The 17,292-nt window shown below is 40.3% G+C and overlaps 1 protein-coding gene across 1 annotated transcript; it reads right to left on the reverse strand.

Annotated features, from left to right (window-relative positions):
- Positions 1-1,089: 1,089 nt before the first annotated feature.
- Positions 1,090-16,301, reverse strand: SLC10A2 (solute carrier family 10 member 2). The gene is made up of 6 exons (XM_073327298.1): positions 15,907-16,301; positions 9,563-9,681; positions 8,495-8,583; positions 6,058-6,233; positions 2,944-3,101; positions 1,090-1,250 (listed from the first exon to the last, which is right to left on the reverse strand). The coding sequence occupies exons 1-6, from the start codon at positions 16,299-16,301 to the stop codon at positions 1,090-1,092; spliced, it is 1,098 nt and encodes a 365-aa protein (XP_073183399.1).
- Positions 16,302-17,292: the final 991 nt, after the last annotated feature.

Genomic DNA, 17,292 nt, shown 5'->3' on the forward strand with positions numbered 1-17,292 from the left:
TGCTATGTGATGAATGATTTTAGGACCCTTTCCCCCACATCTAGTACATTAAAGTAATTCACTCTGATACTGAGCATGTTTCTGAAATAGTGAAAAACTGTATGGCAGGAGCTTAAATTCCTTTCCTAAATTGTGTTTTCAAAATCCATATTTTGGATAGAAAATATAAAGTGCTTTAATGTGTGCGGTAGGGAACTTACAATACCTAGAAATGTTTGCTTGAGTTAACCAATCTCTGAAAAAGAGTGATCATTTCCATGTGTTGATATTTGGCTCATTCTTGAGGTCCTTATTTAACTAACCTTTCATTGGCTTCAGTGTAAGTTTTCCTTGTACAAGGACTGCAGAGTTTGGGCTATTGAATATGTTTGGGGTTTACAGAGTTACTGTGTTTGCTTGGAACTGAATTTGGATCACTCAGGCATTCAGGGGGAGATTTTCAAACAGTAGCCTCCAATTTTCAGGAATAAATAGGTGCATTTTTATTCACAATTACCGTCCATAGTTTAGATAATATAAATCTTTAAATTCTTGATATCACCAGCCTATCAGGCACCTTCATATCTAAGTGACCCAAACTGAAGACATGAAAAAGTTTACTGCAGTGAATATAGACACAAATTGAGATATTTTTTACTTATTAAAATAATAGTTTTAGTGTAAATTAATCCTTTCATTACCAATTCCTCTTGTAAGCAATGGCTTGAAATTGTGTGGTTTCCATTACCGCCCCCGCACCAAGACCATGAGAAATAAACTCACTTTAATCCCTATGTCCGTGGAGGAACACTGGGAATTTGAGGGTCCTGATCTGATCTGCCTATTGTGATAAACAGCAAATCTGTCAGATTAAAAACAACAAATTGCTTATGCAAACGCTTATGCCTGAAATTTTGATCAGCTTTCCTCTAGGTTTACTCTGTTCTTTTCTTGCTCAAATGGACAATTATGGAACACTAAATATTGTAGTAAATTAGTGTCAAACCTAGATTTGCATCCTAGTGGTACAAGCTCCATTCAAAAATTAAAAAAGAAAACCACAAAAAAACCTTTCACCAGTCAATCATTGCGAAAATCTTTTACACAATGTCAGGAGACGATAATGTTGTTCATGTTTCTTGTACTTTTTTCATTTGCTGTAAATCCTCCATTCATCTGGGCATATGTTTCTGGTATCGATTCAATTTCACTTGCTGGTTCTGTGAAGTCTGTCTTTGGTGAGGCACAGAATCTTTTGTGCAAGTAGTAGACTAGGAATCAATATATATATGTTACAATAAAGGCAGAAATTATAATAAACTACACAAGCTACTGTAGTAAGATGGTGCTGTAGGGCTTTTACCTTCCTAATATTAATAACAGCTACTGTTTAATGTTTAACATAGCTTTTTAAACAGAAGTCTGTCAACAGTAACCCATCCTGGAAAAAAACATATTTGAAATAAAGATAAATATTTGTATTGCATTGGGAATTTGACTGTCTTCTGATCATCCAGTGGATTATAGGCTTTAATTGTATTGTTTAATTTAGAACAATGTCCCTGGCACCAATTCTCAGTTCTGACTGTACTTGGTACAGGAGCTGAGGGAGTGGGGGAAGAATAGTTAAGTGACACATTTGTACCTCTTGGATTCCGGAGAGGGTGGATGTGTGTGAGATTTTGTGTCTTTTTAGACGTACAAAACAGAACTTGCAGTGGATGGGGACAGTGGCTAAGGTGTCATTGTCACTTTTTTGGCCTTCCAATCCTAGGGCGTTCTCAAAATTTGAAGGGGCCTGGCAGCCTAATTTATGGCAGATTCCCTAGGCTGGCTTGTAGGCTACAGCTTGGCCTGGAATCTCTGCAGTGCTGCATGCTGTGCTCATGCCCCCTACACGAAAGCTTGTGAGGAGTTATTGAGGAGGCATCCTTATGGCTGTCTTTCATAATGTTTGGGTTGGAGGTATCTTTCCCCTGGACAGAACTGGAACTTATAATAACACCACCGCCATCTGGCTAGTTTATAACATCATTAGCTCTCAAGCTGCTTTAAAAGGAGAGCAGTATAAATTATCCCCATTTTACAGATGGAGAAATCCAGGCACATAGCTGTGAATAGACTTAAAAGCAGCTGACCACGGACAGACTGAGGACTAGAACCTAGGGCTCCTGACTCCCCAGCTAGTGCTCTATCCATGAGGTCACACTGTCTCCCCTTTCTAAGCCCCCACTGCTCTGGCCCATTTATGTGGTGTAAAAAGATAGGAAGAGGGATGAGGCTTTTACTTTAGCTACAATTCCAGCATATCTATGTTATCACAGTATCTGTGTACCTCACATTCACTAATGGATTTTACCCTTACAATAGCCCTCTGAAGTATTATTCCCATTTCACAGATGGGGAACTGAGGCACAGAGTGACTTGCCTAAGGTCACACGAAGTCTGTGGCCAAGCCAGAAACTGAATGCAGGTCACTCGAGTCCCAGTTCAGCGCCCTATCCACTAAAACATCTTTCATACAGGAAGTAGAAAAGAGTAGCAGCAGGGGCAGCTATAGTTTCTGCTGTCCTGGTCCTGTATGGGCTGTTGCAACTGCTCAGAATAGGTGGAGTGCACTAGGTCCAGTCACATCTGCTCTGTGCTAGTGCACCTCCTTCCTACCCTGGTCATACCTTTGGCGTGCCTTCCAGGGGATGCTCCTGAATTGGGGGCATTCCCAGATGGCCAGTTCTAGATGTTTAGAGCCCCTTTATGCTGGAGTAAAGGGCCCAGCCAGAATGCAGAATTGAAGCTCATGTCTCCTATCTTTTGTACAGTGCCTAGCACAATGGGGACACGTTATTTGGATTATCATTTAATATTGTATTTTTGTATTCCAAATGGTCTCATTATCTCTGGGCACCCAGGAATAAATAATAATTAATAAAGCTATTAATATAGTAGAAGATATCTGTGGCTTACCTCCTACAAACATTAAAGCAAACACTATCTGGAAAATACTGTAGATGAGTGGAAAAGTAAACATCAGTGCAAGCTGTTCAGGCTTGAAGGACAGCTGCACTATAGTTGTACACAGTTGAGTGTTCTGCATGCCTGTTTCCAGAGCTACTGTACGACATCTAAAGGGAACGATAAAAAGAAAAATTTAAAATAGTATCCTATTGTTCCAATGTACTTTGAAAGAATACAAATGAATATAAGAGACCTACAATCAGAGATATCCGGGCAGAAAAGAACCATCTAGTTTACTTAATCCAGTCACAGAACTCAATCAAATGGGAGCATTGGAAAGGACCCATTTCACAAATGTACAGAGACCTCTGTAGTAATGCAGGATTTTCTTCTCAACATCTTTCACGTGGTGATATATCATTGCTCGTGCTTGGAAAATTGTCCAGTGAATTTAAGGTATGATTGTATGCCCCTTAAAGTCAGTGGGAGTCTATGGATTTCATGGGCTTTGGATCAAGTTGTTAGTGACCCACAGCATATGACATATCAAACTTATTTGCAAAGTTTGCAAATGACATAGCATAGATTGATAAAGTAGTGGAAGACTGTATAACATAGCCACAAGGGTGGGATGAGGGGAATTTACATACTGTCTAGTATATGTATAATATACAAAAAGTGGAAACATGGATAAATGTCGAAGGATGCATACAAAATAATAGCACAAGCATGTAGAAACAATCAGAAAAGCTAAGGCACAAAATGAGTTACACCTAGTAAGGGACATAAAAGGCAATAAGAAGAGGTTGCATAAATACATGAGGAGCAAGAGAAAGGTGAAGGAAAGTGTAGATCCTCTACTTAGCAGCGAAAAAGCTAATAACTGACGATATCAAGAAGGCTGGGGTGTTTAATACCTAGTTTGCTTCAGTCTTCACTAAAAAGGTTAATTCTGTCCAGATGGTTAAAACAATTAATATTAACACCAAGGGGGAAAAATGGAAGCTAAAATAGGGAAAGAACAGGTTAAAGAATATTTAAATATGTTAAATGTATTCAAGTCAACAGGGCCTGATGAAATTCATCCTAAGGTACCTAAGGATCTAGCTGAAGCCATTTCAGAACCATTAATGAGGATCTTTGGGACCTCACCCGTCTTCCATGAGTTCTCAGAGGGCTGGAGAAGGACAAACATAGTACCTATCTTTAAAAAGGGGAACAAAGAGGATGCAGGTAATTATAGACCAGTTGGCCTAAGTTTGATACCTGAAAGATACTAAAGAAATTATTAAACAATTTCTTTGTAAGAACCTAGAGGATAACAGGGTTATAAGGAATAGCCAGCATGGATTTGTCAAGAACAAATCATGTCAAACAAACCTAATTTTCTTCTTTGACAAGGTTACTGACTTAGTGGAGTGGGGGGAAGCTGTAGATGTAATATCTTGATGTTTAATAAGGCTTTTGATGCAGTCCCACATGACTTTCTCATAAGCAATCTACGGAAATGTGGCTTGGAAGAAATTATAACAGGGTGAATGAAAAACTGGTTGGTTGACCAGATTCAAAGGATAGTTATAATTTGCTATCAAATTGAGAGAACTTATATAGTGGGATCTGATGGGGGGTCAGTCCTGGGTCCAGTAGTCAATATTTTCATTAATGACTTGGATAATGCAGTGGAGAGTGTGCTTGTAAAATCTGCAGATGACACCAGGCTGGGAGAGGCTGCAAGCACTTAAGAGGTCAGGATTAGAATTCAAAATTACCTGGACAAATTGGAGAAATGGTCTGACAGCAACAAGATGAAATTCAGCTAAGACAAGTGCAAAGCATTACACTTAGGAAGAAAAAAAAAATCAAAAGCACAACTACAAAATGGGAAATAACTGGCTAGGTGGTAGCACTGCTGAAAAGGATGTGAGCCTATGTATGCATGTGCATAGTGGATCACAAGTTGAGTATGGGTCAACAAGGTGAAAAAGGCTAGTCATTCATGCGAGGTAATTGTCCCACTCTACTGAGCACTGGTGAGGCCTCAGCGAGAGTATGGTGTCCAGTTCTGAGTTCTAGTTTAGGAAAGATGTGGACAAATTGGAAAGAGGAACAAAAATGATAAATGGTTTAGAAAACCTGACCCATGAGAAAAGGTTTTTTAAAAAAACAACTAAATGTGTTTAGTGTTGAGAAAAGAATTATTCCCCCCCCCCAAACATGTTAAAGGCTGTTATAAAGAGGTTGGTGATCAATTGTTCTCCATGTCTACAGAGGGAGTAGAAGTAATGAACTTAAGTAATGAAGTAATGAACTTAATCTGCAGCAAGGGAGACTTAGATTAGATATTAGGAAATTTTCTAACTATAAGAATAATTAAGCTCTGGACTAGGCTTCCAAGGGAAGTTGTGGAATCCCTGTCATTGGAGGTTTTTAAGACCAGGTTGGTCAAACACCCACCAAGAATGGTCTAGATATACTTAGTTCTACCTCAGTGCAGGGGGAGAGGACTAGATGACCTTTCAAAATCCCCTCCAGCTCTATATTTCTATTATTTTATATTGCTTACTACTGGATCCTGTAACTGGGCTATGTCCTGTGAACCAGGAGAGCTAATTTAGAATCTCAGGGCCATTTTATCTGCTGACAGAGGAGCTACAGTGAAGGCAGTGTGAATATATATATGCATGTGTGCAGGAGGTTGATATGCAGTGATGGCTCCTGATCTGTCAACCTTTGGGTGACACAGCGCTCTTCCAGCTGAAAGCTAGTCACAGTGATAAGACACCTATTGTGAAGGAGAACGGCAGTTGCAAATGGGGGAAGACACCCTCCACTAAAACATCAGGTGCATAGACATCTGGGTTTCCTAGGGAACTCTACTGTATTCCCAACCACTTTGAGGAAGGCTGTGTGGAAATAGAGAATAGCCAGAAACCATAACAAAAAGTGTTCAGAACAAAAGTTTCACTTTGATGTATACACAAAGGTGTGGGCTGTGATTCCGTAACATAACTAGCTCTTAAGAGTGAGTTAGTGCTTAGTCACTAAATAAAAACATCGTATGGGCCAATTTTTTTTTATGGCTGAAATAAGATTACACACGCTATATCACAGAGCAATCTCTACCTGTGCCAAGACTGACCAGCGATGCGAGCCAGAAGAAAACCTAGAGAGTAGCCAGCAGCTGGAAATATGGTTCCAACGATCCACAGTTGAGGGCTGATAGCCCAGGATCCCTTGTACAATATTCCTCCAACCACAGCTATGATCAGTATAAGAATTAGTCCAGTAATGGAACCAACCTGAAGGGAGAAAAAAGGGTTGTTTTTTAAAATAAACCTTGGCTAAATCAAATAAACCAACCCTGATTTAATCACGCACAAACATATCTTTCTTTTAATCACGCTGAAGTAAGTTTTACATTTAAAAAGAAAGGGTGGTTACATTAATGGTTGACAACAGCCACATTAGATAGCGTGAAAGCTAGCTGACAATACTCAAAAAGCCAAGCATCCATTGCTCTAGGGGCAGCCTCTCTGGAGGTCCCAACTTTCTTCTAACTGGTCTGCCTCTATTCATTTCAAATTAGCCCAGTCCATCAACTTAACCTAAAATGAGTCAATCAGCCCTAACCTCTAGCGCTTGCAGTCTTTCTTTGTCTCCCTGTCAGTTTCTTACTGCTGGTCTACACTACCACTTAAGTCGATGTAACTTACATCTCTCAGGGGTGTGAAAAAGACACCTCCTCCCCAAAGCAACGTAAATTACATATACTTAGGTGCTGTTTACACCGCACTATGTTGGCGGGAGACTTTACCGCTGACATCGCTTCCACCTCCTCTGGAGGTGGAGTAATTATGCCGATGGGAGAGCTCTCCTGTTGGCATAGCATGTCTTCACCAGATGCGCTACAGCAGCACAACTATGCTGATGTAATGTAGACTTGCCCTTAGAAGCATCCTGGGGTCAGGCTGTTACCCTTCTACCATACCAGGCCTTTCAGTCTCCCCCCACCCCCAATTCTGCTCCCTTTATAGCTGGGCTTGTTTTCCCAGCTGTGGGTGCATGCCTCCATGATTGATAGTTCTGGCAGCTGTGCTGCGTATGGTTAGCCTGGCTTCCTGGAAGTGTGGAAGACTGTTCTTTTTTCTGGCTATGCTCAGTATCGGGTTTGTGAACCCCATTACAGCAAGGTATGCTGAAACAAGGTATTAGGACACATAATTGTAAGATCTGCAGACAACAATAAAAGCAATGAGTGGGGACAACAGGAAATCCTTTGGGTTGAAATTTTAACACCACTTTAAATTCTTACTGCAATAGTCTCCAAAGGAATTATTGTCTTTTGACAACTTGTATTTACAACATTTTTTTCTTTACTTATTTTTGTAGTGCTGAGCACTTAATTTGGGTCCTTGTGATGGGATGTATGGATATCCCATTCTGAGTTTGACAGAGAAAACGCTAAATCTTTTCCTGAGGAGAAATTCTGTCTTGATAGCATACACTGTCAGAGAACGATTGGGGTTATGTAGCTGGACTTAGGTGGAGTGAATTATTCAACCATGGAGACTATGGGGCTAACCCAGTTCTGACTGAATTCAATGGAAAGACTGATTTGAATGGTCTTTGGCCCAGCCTACAAGAATAGTGAGTTGATGTGAATGTTCTTGTTTTGGTTTGGGATGAGCTAATATCCAGATTATTCTAGGGACGAGAAATGTGTCCGGCTGTGCAAATCTGGTTTAATTTAATTCTAGTAAATTCTAGTTGTGCCCTTCCCCCAATTTGAACCAAACCTTGTCAGCTTTGTCTCCTTCATCTTACCTTTGACCTTTACTTGACCCTTCATTGGCCTACACAAAGCAAACTGCGCCTGTGTACTATTTACTGCACACCTTCTGTTTGTGTGTAGGATGTAAACATGTCTGAAAGTTGAAACTTCCATTATTGCTGCCAAGCTATTTTTTTAAAAAGAAAACGACCAGTTTTAATATGCAATTGTCAAGTCTTTTGGGCCCAAATATGTACCGTGTCCAAGTTTACAAGTAAGCTATGAGTAGATTTTGAAATACAGCACAGTACACGAATATGTTAAGAAAATGAATTTGACATAAAGAGAAACATTACATTGAGCTGATATAACTGAAAGGATGACAAATATTAAGGGGAATAACTATTCACCAAAAATGATTATTTTAATGAGAAAATATGTATCCTAATTAATGATTATCAGTGGGAGTTGAGGGTACTCAGGATCTCTCAGAAAGCAATGAGAACCTTGTAGGATAGGGTCCATAATCCATTTCAATTAACACCAAATCACATGGGAAATCACTGAACAATGGTGATTTATAATGGTGTATGCAACACACGCACATTTTGTACAGGATGCGAGCAACATGTTGCTAGATGGGGAACTTCATTGCTATCATGAAGCTAGTTACTAATATTCTTATTTTTTGCGAGTAGAAACATATTGTTTGAGAAGTCCCATTGAAGCCATAACCTGGCCGACAATGAGCAATGGTTCAAATCAGTACCTGAAAGTTTCATATCTTACCTTAAGTATAATTTTAGCTTTCTGGGGCCATTTGTGATTAACAAATATTCCAAATGAAACAGGAATTACAAGGGCTACCAGTGAAATACCTGAAAATAAGAACAAAAGACATTTAACAGAAAGCAGCCATGATAAGAAAACAGACACCAAACAGTGAGAGTATGTTTAAATAGCAGGATTCTGTAGGTAAGTTTCTGGTTATACCCACGGACATCCACACACACAGAGTAATGTAAAGCATAAGAGTATGAATTGTACTATCTTTGGAAAACTTGTGAGGTATTAGTAGTTACACACTCAGTAGGGTAAAAAAGCATACAGCCATTTTAGTGTGGTTTACCATTTGTTTACGTGCATTTTGTATTAAATGTGCATTTTGCCTGAAGGTGTTTCTTCTGTGCCATGGCAGCAACCATATTAGAGCTTCTTGTGTTGTGGGCATTTTTCCCAATGCTGATATTAAGAACACAAATGGTTTACATGACTCTCCTTTGGAGCTAAAATGTAAGTATGTGAGGTGACTACACTGGTGTGTAGGGAACAGATTCCGGAACCTACACCAGTGGGCATTAAGGGCTGAATCCTCACTACACCACTAGTATTCAGCTGTCATTCTTTTTTCTTTGGCCAGGTGAGGTTTCGTGTGTTGAATCAAATTAAGTTCCACTGCTGATGGTGTCCACTGTCAACTGTTTCAGGTTTCAGATTTGCAACCTAACTTAAATCTGAGCATGTGCTTAAGTGCAATGCTGGAGCAGGGCCACAGCACCCAGGACCTTGCAGGCCTATTCCCTCCAGGCATTACAAAAATGGCAAAGATATTTATCCAAAGGTAGGGAAAATCTCAATATCTGTTTTTTCTATATCCTTACAATATCTCCACAAAGGATATAGAGATTTGATACCCTACAGTAAATATCTATACTATTTTTATAATGGCTGTAGGGATCCGTCCTGTAAGGTCCTAGTCTCTGTCAGAATGGATACTGTAGGCTGCTGGTACAAAGATAGTTGCTTCCAAAAGGAGAAAGATATGAGAGAGAGAAAGAAAACATTGATTTGACTCACCTATACTGTCATAGGGGATTACGATGGACTCGGTGTCTGTCCACATTTTGGTATAGACAAAGAGACAAAGTGGCATCATCCCCAATGCAAGCAGTGTTGAACATGTTGTCATACTGATACTGCAAGGAAATTGGCAAAAGTTATAGTTCATTTCATGCTCTCCAACAGTCTCCCCCATTTTCTTATTACAATTTAATAGTTTATGAAAAATGGTGAAAGAAATGCTACTGGCTGCAGTCAATTTATCCTGCATATTAATTCACAAGAAAACTAAATTGAAGAAATGTTAGAGTGCCAGATTATACTGAAAAAAATGTGAACTATTTCAAGTTAAGATGGAATCTTCCCCTTAAACTATTCTGTTATGCCTAGGGCTACAGCTACACTATGAGCTAGGAGGTATGATTCCCAGCTCATGTATGCACACTTGTGCTAGCTCTCAGCGAGACAGTCTGAGTATAAATCGTAGCGTAGCTGCAGGAGTACAGGCAGTGGTGGCATGCTTTAGCTGTGCTGAATACAAACCTGCCTGAACCCTGCAGGTACGTACGTGGCGTGGCTAAATTCGGGTGCTGCTGCAGCTACACTGTTATTTATATTTGTGCTGGCTCTCCTCAAGCAAGTGCAAGGTAGGAACTAGACCCCTATCCCTAGTGCAGATGTAGCCGAGGAGAGTTAAAGGGTATGGTTAACTGACTGGGAGATTATCTGCTGAGGAGGTGGTGGGAGCAGGGAGACCTGATAAGCTTTATGTACTCCCATCTTCAGTCCAGAATCTGCCATCTTTAGTCACATTAGACTCACAAAATCAATAAGACTACTCATGGTGTAAGGTACTACAGAAACTGGCTCTTAATTGCTGGACCACTGTGCCTGAATTGGTTCTTTGTAAGTTTCTAACTGGAATAAGCCATATGTCCAGTTATTTTTATCTGGGGAACCTTGATTTGGCTCCTTACCCCTACTATTGCAGCTTGTTTACCATTAGTAATAATATATAGCTGTTCATCAGTAGCTTCCACATCTCTTTATAAAGGAGGTAAGTAGTATTAGTCCAATTTTACCAAAATGGGGTGTAAGAGAAGTGAAGTGCTTTTTTCCCAAGGTCAAACTGCAGGCTATGGAACTGGGAATAGAACCAAGGACTCTTTGAGATCAACATCAGTGCCTTCACCATGGAAGCACACTGCCTGCCTGCCCAGGTGATATACCCAGTTATATCATAGGCTATACTATCTAATAACATATGGTATTTCAGATCCTGTCACTTGACCCCTTCAGTATCCAGGTGCAAAGAGAAATTAAGGGGGAAAATGTCAGCCCGAAGGGTAGGCTCAACTCTAAATAATCAGTTTTTTCTGGTTAATATTAATGTAAAGTATTGTTTTATAATTTCCTTTCTTTAAATACTAGAAATATGAAAACAAATCAGAAGGATGTCCCATAGAATCAGTGGGAGCTGAGAGATACACCTCAGCTAATAGTGGTGTACTGTCTTTAATTATTAAAATTCACACCATCTTGTTACTTGGTAGACTGTCACAACACTGCTTCTGGTAAAAAGGTACTTAGACAAGTTTAAAAATATAGTCTTCATGGGGTATTCATAGGAATTTCCAGAATATTATTTATTTATGTATATAGTACCTTGGGTTCTTTGCAGGACAGAAGTCAATCTAAAGTCTTTGTCCTCAAAAGCTTATAATCTGGGGGCTTGATCTAAAGCCTCCCTTTGACTTCAGTGGGCTTTGGATCAGGCCCTAAATATCCAATGTGCAAACAAAGGCCATGTTCCTGCAACTTGATGTGTAAGGGTTGACCCCTGTGTCCTCAGGGGGACCCCACTGAAGTTATTGGGGCTGCACAGAGGTATCAGGGGTCTCTCTATGTTCACCATATTGCAGGATTGAGGCCAAAGGATGGAGGGATGGGCTCAGTGAAAAGCAGTGCAGTTGAATAGTGAAGCTTTGCATGAGACTTATTGCTTCCTTATTTGTTCATGGATCTTTCTGTTTTTAAATGTGAATGCTTTAGAAGTTGTTCTTTCTGTTTAAGACATTCCGTTATTTGGTTAATCAACACTGAAGTGTGGGGAGGGTTGATAGTCACACCTCTGTGACAAAGCCTACCATTGGGGTGAAGATGTAGAGGGAAAAGGTAGGTGGGTAAGAAAGAGAATCTCAGGCATATGCGCAATGTAGATAAAGGCCTGGCCCTAAATTCCCTCTCCTGTGGTAACCCCATGGAAGACAACTCTAGGACAGAAATCTGAATCTGTCCCTGACTGTGCCAACAGAATAGACCATGGGACCTTCCTCCAAACCTGGGGGATCCTTGAGAGGTCAGGGCCATCCAAGTGGAAGCCCTCTGCTTTCACATTGACTCTGGCCTTTCACATTAGCCCCTTGGCTATGGCTGCCGAGAGGCTCCAGTTGGAGGGCTCCATGTAAAAGATGGACTTGGGCCTTGGGCTTTGTTACAGGGGATGTTATGGGTTTATCTCTCCTTTGGCCACCCACTCTTCCTCAAAGTCTGTCCCTTCTCTGCTTCCAACCCCTTTCCCTAATAGAAGAGGAGGGATGTCTGCAACAAGAGGGGATTCTCTCTATATAGATTGAGAGGATGAGGTCACTGGCCCATTTCCTGACCTCCCACATGCCCATTCTCACCCCCTGCTTTGCTTTTCTCCCTACCCTCTCTTTTCTCTGGTTCTTTCTCCTCACAATACAAGCATGTTTACAGCTTTCCCATCTTAAAAAACCCACCCATGCCCCTCCAACTACCACCTCATCTCACTCTTCCTCTTAAACTCATTGAAACTGTTTGTGATCATTGTTTGGAGTTGTTCTCCTCCACTTCCTTCTTCAACCCTCCCCAGTCCAGCTTCTGCCCCTTGCACTCAACTGAAACTATTCTCACAGAAGTCTCTAATATCCTTTTCCTAACTAAAGCTCAGAACAAGTATTCCAGCCTCATTCCTAGCTGTGTCAGCTGCTTTTGATGCAGTCAGCCTTGCTCTTTTTGAAATCTTGCCCTTCTTTGGTTTCTGTGACTGTCTTCTCCTGGTTCTCCTCTCTCTTTAATCATTCCTTTGGCATGTCTTTCGGAGGATCCACCTCATCCTCTCTCCAGCTTTCTTTGGGGGTCCACAGGGCTCTGTCCTTGGTCGTCTTCTCTTCTCCCTCTGCACACTGGCTCTGAATAATCTCATCCGCAAACAAATTCACCTAATATCTTTATGCTGACAACTCACATCTCTACCCCAGATCTGTCTTGTGCTGTCCAAACTGCTATTGTGGCACATCTCTTTTACAACATCTTGTGGATTTCTAGACATCATCTCAAGATAAAAATGGCTAAAACTGAGCTCTTCATCTTCCCCTTCAAATCCTCCCATCAGCTCCTTTCTCAATCACTGCAGAGAATGTCACTATCCTGTCTGTCATTCAGGCCTGTAACCTCTGCATCATCTTTGCACTCTCTTAAGGTTCTCTCATTCAGTCTATGTCTAAATCTTGCAGATTCTTTCTTCATTGCATCTCTAAGATATGGCCTTTCTTACCCATCCAGGCTGCTAAAACTCTCATCTAGACTTTCATCTCATGTATCAATTCCTGCAACATCCTTCTCTCTGGTCTTGACAAATGCAATCTTGCCCTGCTCATGTCCATTTGAAATGCTGCTGCAAACATTATTTTCCTAGCCTGTAGCTTTGACCATGGTACACCTCTCTTTGCATCCATCCACATCAAACATAAGCTACTTGTCTTCACTTTCAAGATGCTTCGCAGCCTATCTCACATTCACTCTGGCCTCTGATCGACCCATGATGCCAGTCTTCATTGCTCATTTTAAAACAAGCACTGTCATGCCTTTTCCATCATGCTTGGGAATTGCTCTCCGTTAACATCCACAAAGCTACCTCATTATCCCCTGTCAAAGCCCCCCTTAAAATTCTCCTTTTTCATGATGCCTAAAAAAACCCTTGACAAGTCACTGAGTGTTCAATGGTATGTTGACTACTTTCTATTGTGCTGACCAACATTGTTTCATGGTTGCTTTGTACACCCTTGTCTCTCTTCATCTGTTGTCTCTTGTCTTATACTTAGATTGTTAGCTCTTTGGAGTTGGGACCATCTTTTTGTTCTGTGTTTGTACAATACCTAGAATAGTGGGGCCCTGGTCCATGGCTGGGGCTCCTAAGCATTATGGGAATACAACTAAATAATCATAAATCTATAATAAGGGTGATCTTCTGAGGAAGGTATAAACTCACTCGGAGTATGTCATGAACAGAAATTTATTTCTGTCCCCAGTTGGTGATCACCTTACACCCTGAAGTAAGACTTAGCATGCAATGGCCCTTTCACACTTGGGGTGGTCTGTTGTGTAAACAAATAAAATATCATCTATTTAAAGGCTAGCCACTTGTGGTATGACATGCAGGGTTTTTGCAATGCAGGCTGGCTGCAATATTTTCCTTCATGTGGTCATTCTTCTATCAAGCATAAGGATTCTTACATTGTTCCCTACTTTACACAATCCTCATCCTCAGGGCCTGAAGTAATGGTCACTGTGGGTATATCTACACTGCAATCAAAGCTGGCCTGGGTCAGTGGACTCGGGCTCATGGGGCTTGGGCTCCAGGGCTAAAAATTTGATTGTAGACTCAATGCCACTGTTGTGGGGTTATTCTTTCTTTCTTTCTTTCTTTCTTTCTTTCTTTCTTTCTTTCTTTCTTTCTTTCTTTCTTTCTTTCTTTCAGTAAAGATATACCCTAAAGGCCTGATCGAAAGCCCATTGAAGTCTCAGGGTTAAAGTCTCTACCTGAAGAATATTCCCTTTGTAGGCATTTATCTTTCCCTTTGCAAGGGTCATAGAAATGTCCTCTCTCGAATTAAAGGCCAAATCCTGTGCTTATTTACATTAGTGTCAATCCAGATTAATGCCTGTGACTCAATGGAGTTTTTCTGAATTTACACTGATGTCAGTGAAAGCAAGATTTGGCCCTACATACACTGTTCTACCCAGATAAAAAGGGTTGAGACCAAAACAGAATTTCAGACTTTTTTGCTGAATTTCCTTCCCTTTGTGGTTTTGCCTGATCAGTGCTTTACTGAAATAAAGTGTTTTTTATAATATTTCTAGGTCTTCTCTCCAAAGCAAGAAAACTGGTGATTAGCACAGTTGATTACATACTGTATTAAAAACCACATATTACATTAAGACCTGTAAGTTACAAAGAAATTCACTGTTTGCAGTGTGGTAAAATGCCTTATTAAAACCACAAATATTAAAATTCTTCATCTATGCACCTTAGCTCCCCATCTTTCTTACTTCTATTAGTTTTTCCATTGCTCGTTCAGACTGGCATATGATGAAGTAGAGACATGCTGTAATTTATGTTACTCTGTGGGAAGCAGAGAAACTTTTCTGTTTATTTTAGAACAAGGTAATCAGTTTCTTTAAAAATATTGCTCTTTTTTAGAGGCTGTTAAAGCTAAATGATGGGGAAAATAGGTGTCTTGGGATTTGCATCAAGAGCAGCGTTCACCTTGAGTACATATTTGATGTCCGCAAATATGCCAGCTGCCTGACATATCACAATTTCTGACTTTACAGCATCTTGAAGTTGCAGCCAAGTTACCCTGCCACTGAGATCATCACACTCACAAAGAAGTGTTTTGATTGCAACCAGTAAGTAGGCTATGGCTTATATACTACAAAACACTCTTTGAAAACTTTGCATGTGTGCTAGATGCATACAGAATTGTTACAAATTAGTTTGGATCCTGGATAAAAACTTTGCAAGTCTAGCCATTGTGAAGAACACATAGGTGGATAAGTATTTTTCCACTGGTGATTTCTTTAACAAGACATTAGAACAACAATTGATTATAGACCTCTGTTTATAAAGTTAATTGTTATGAAATCTATATTGCAGTAGTGCCTAGAAGCCTAAACCAGGTCTGAGCCCCATTGTGCATAGAACGGAACAGATATGTAGTGTAGTAAGGAATAATACTTCACTCTTATACCACACTTTTCATCAGTAGATCTCAAAGTATTTCACAATTGTAAAGGTATTTATCCTCACAACACCCCTGTCAGGTAGGGAAGTATTATTACCCTAGTTTTTCAGATGAGGACCTGAGATTCAGAGAACCTAAGTGATTTGCTCAAGGTCACACAGAAAATCTGCCAGAAAAGAAAACTTAACCTGGGTATCCCAAATCCTAGGCTACTGCACTAACCACTGACTCATCCTTCCTTTCTGCTCCAAAGAGATTAATGGGTAATTTTTAAAAAAGAAAGTAATTCCTTTAGAGAAGTGAATTTCTTACCTTAGGTCCATGTCCCCATCTAACCAATATGCTAGAATGTTGGAAGATGTTCCACCTGGACAGCATCCCATGATCAGCACAGCAATAGCTTGAACAGGAAGCACATTAAAGATGAGTGACAGCACAAAGCCTGTCAAAGGCATAATTCCAAACTGACAGAGGAAGCCCACACATATGCCCCATGGCCTTTTTATATGTCCCCAAAATTTTTTTATGTTCACATTGCAGCCCATGGAGAACATCACCAATGCCAACAAGATTGTTAGGACAGTACTTAAAACTAAATTCAAAATTTGGTTAAAATTGTCATCAGGTGTAACACACGAAGTGCCATTGCAAATGGTGGCATTTGCAGAACAGTACAAAATATTTGTGGTTGAGTTTGCTGTCATCATCTTGAAATCGCCAAAATTAAATTTCTCAAAGTCACTATTGCTGCGTTTTAAAATAAAGAAAATCTCAGTTCATCCAAGTCAAACTTTTAAGCCCTCTGTAAATGCTATTCTCTTGGTAGCTCTTTTTAAATGACATGCGAGGCAATAAACAGCAATAAATACTTGAACTCAGTTTCTACCAGATTAGGGTCTAGTATTGTGCTGAGTCACAAAGGTGTATGTAATTGGTGCTATCTTATTGAAGTGGCAAACTTTTAATTAATCATTTATTCATGCCATAATGTTCAGTTCCACACCAGAATAGCAATCGTGTTAATATTTAAAAGCATGAGCTAGGTTTGTTAAATAGCTTTAACACAAAGTGAGATTCACAGTAGTGATCAAGTCAAGGCTCCAGTCTTTCCATTCCACACGTGAGGTTGGACTGCTCCCCCTGCACAGGACCCCTTTGAAGTCAATGGGGTTCGGGAATGGTGAGCAATCCTCTTAAGTATGAGAAACTGCCGGTTTAAAGCCCATGAATTGAACTTACTACACAATATGCACAAAACTACATTTTGGGGGAGCTAGGGGTATTGCTTTAACAATAACAGGTACTTTTTGTGTGTGTTTGTACAGCTATCATCACTGGAAACTCGCATACAAAATGCCCATCATTTCAATAGGTTCTGTAGCAAATATGCAGAAAGGAACACCAGAACAAACTAAGGCTCTTATACTGCGCTGAGACTGTGGTGGGCGGGGCTCTGCACCAAGTGCAAACAAAATCAGCAAGGCTGTTCTTGTGTTCAGATCTGCCTATCTGGACAGAATTAGAGACTAAACATTTTGCTCAAATAAAAATTAGCAATGAAGACCCTAATGGTGCAAATACTCATGTGCATACTCATTGGTTCCCTGTACTCCCCCATCTGTCTTCATCTATCTATAGTCTCTTGTCTTATACTTAGATTGGGGCAGCACAACCGGGAAGTTGGGGGTGGGATAGCAT

The sequence above is a fragment of the Lepidochelys kempii genome, chromosome 1, assembly GCF_965140285.1.
Source record: "Lepidochelys kempii isolate rLepKem1 chromosome 1, rLepKem1.hap1, whole genome shotgun sequence".
NCBI classification, from domain to species: Eukaryota; Metazoa; Chordata; order Testudines; family Cheloniidae; genus Lepidochelys; species Lepidochelys kempii.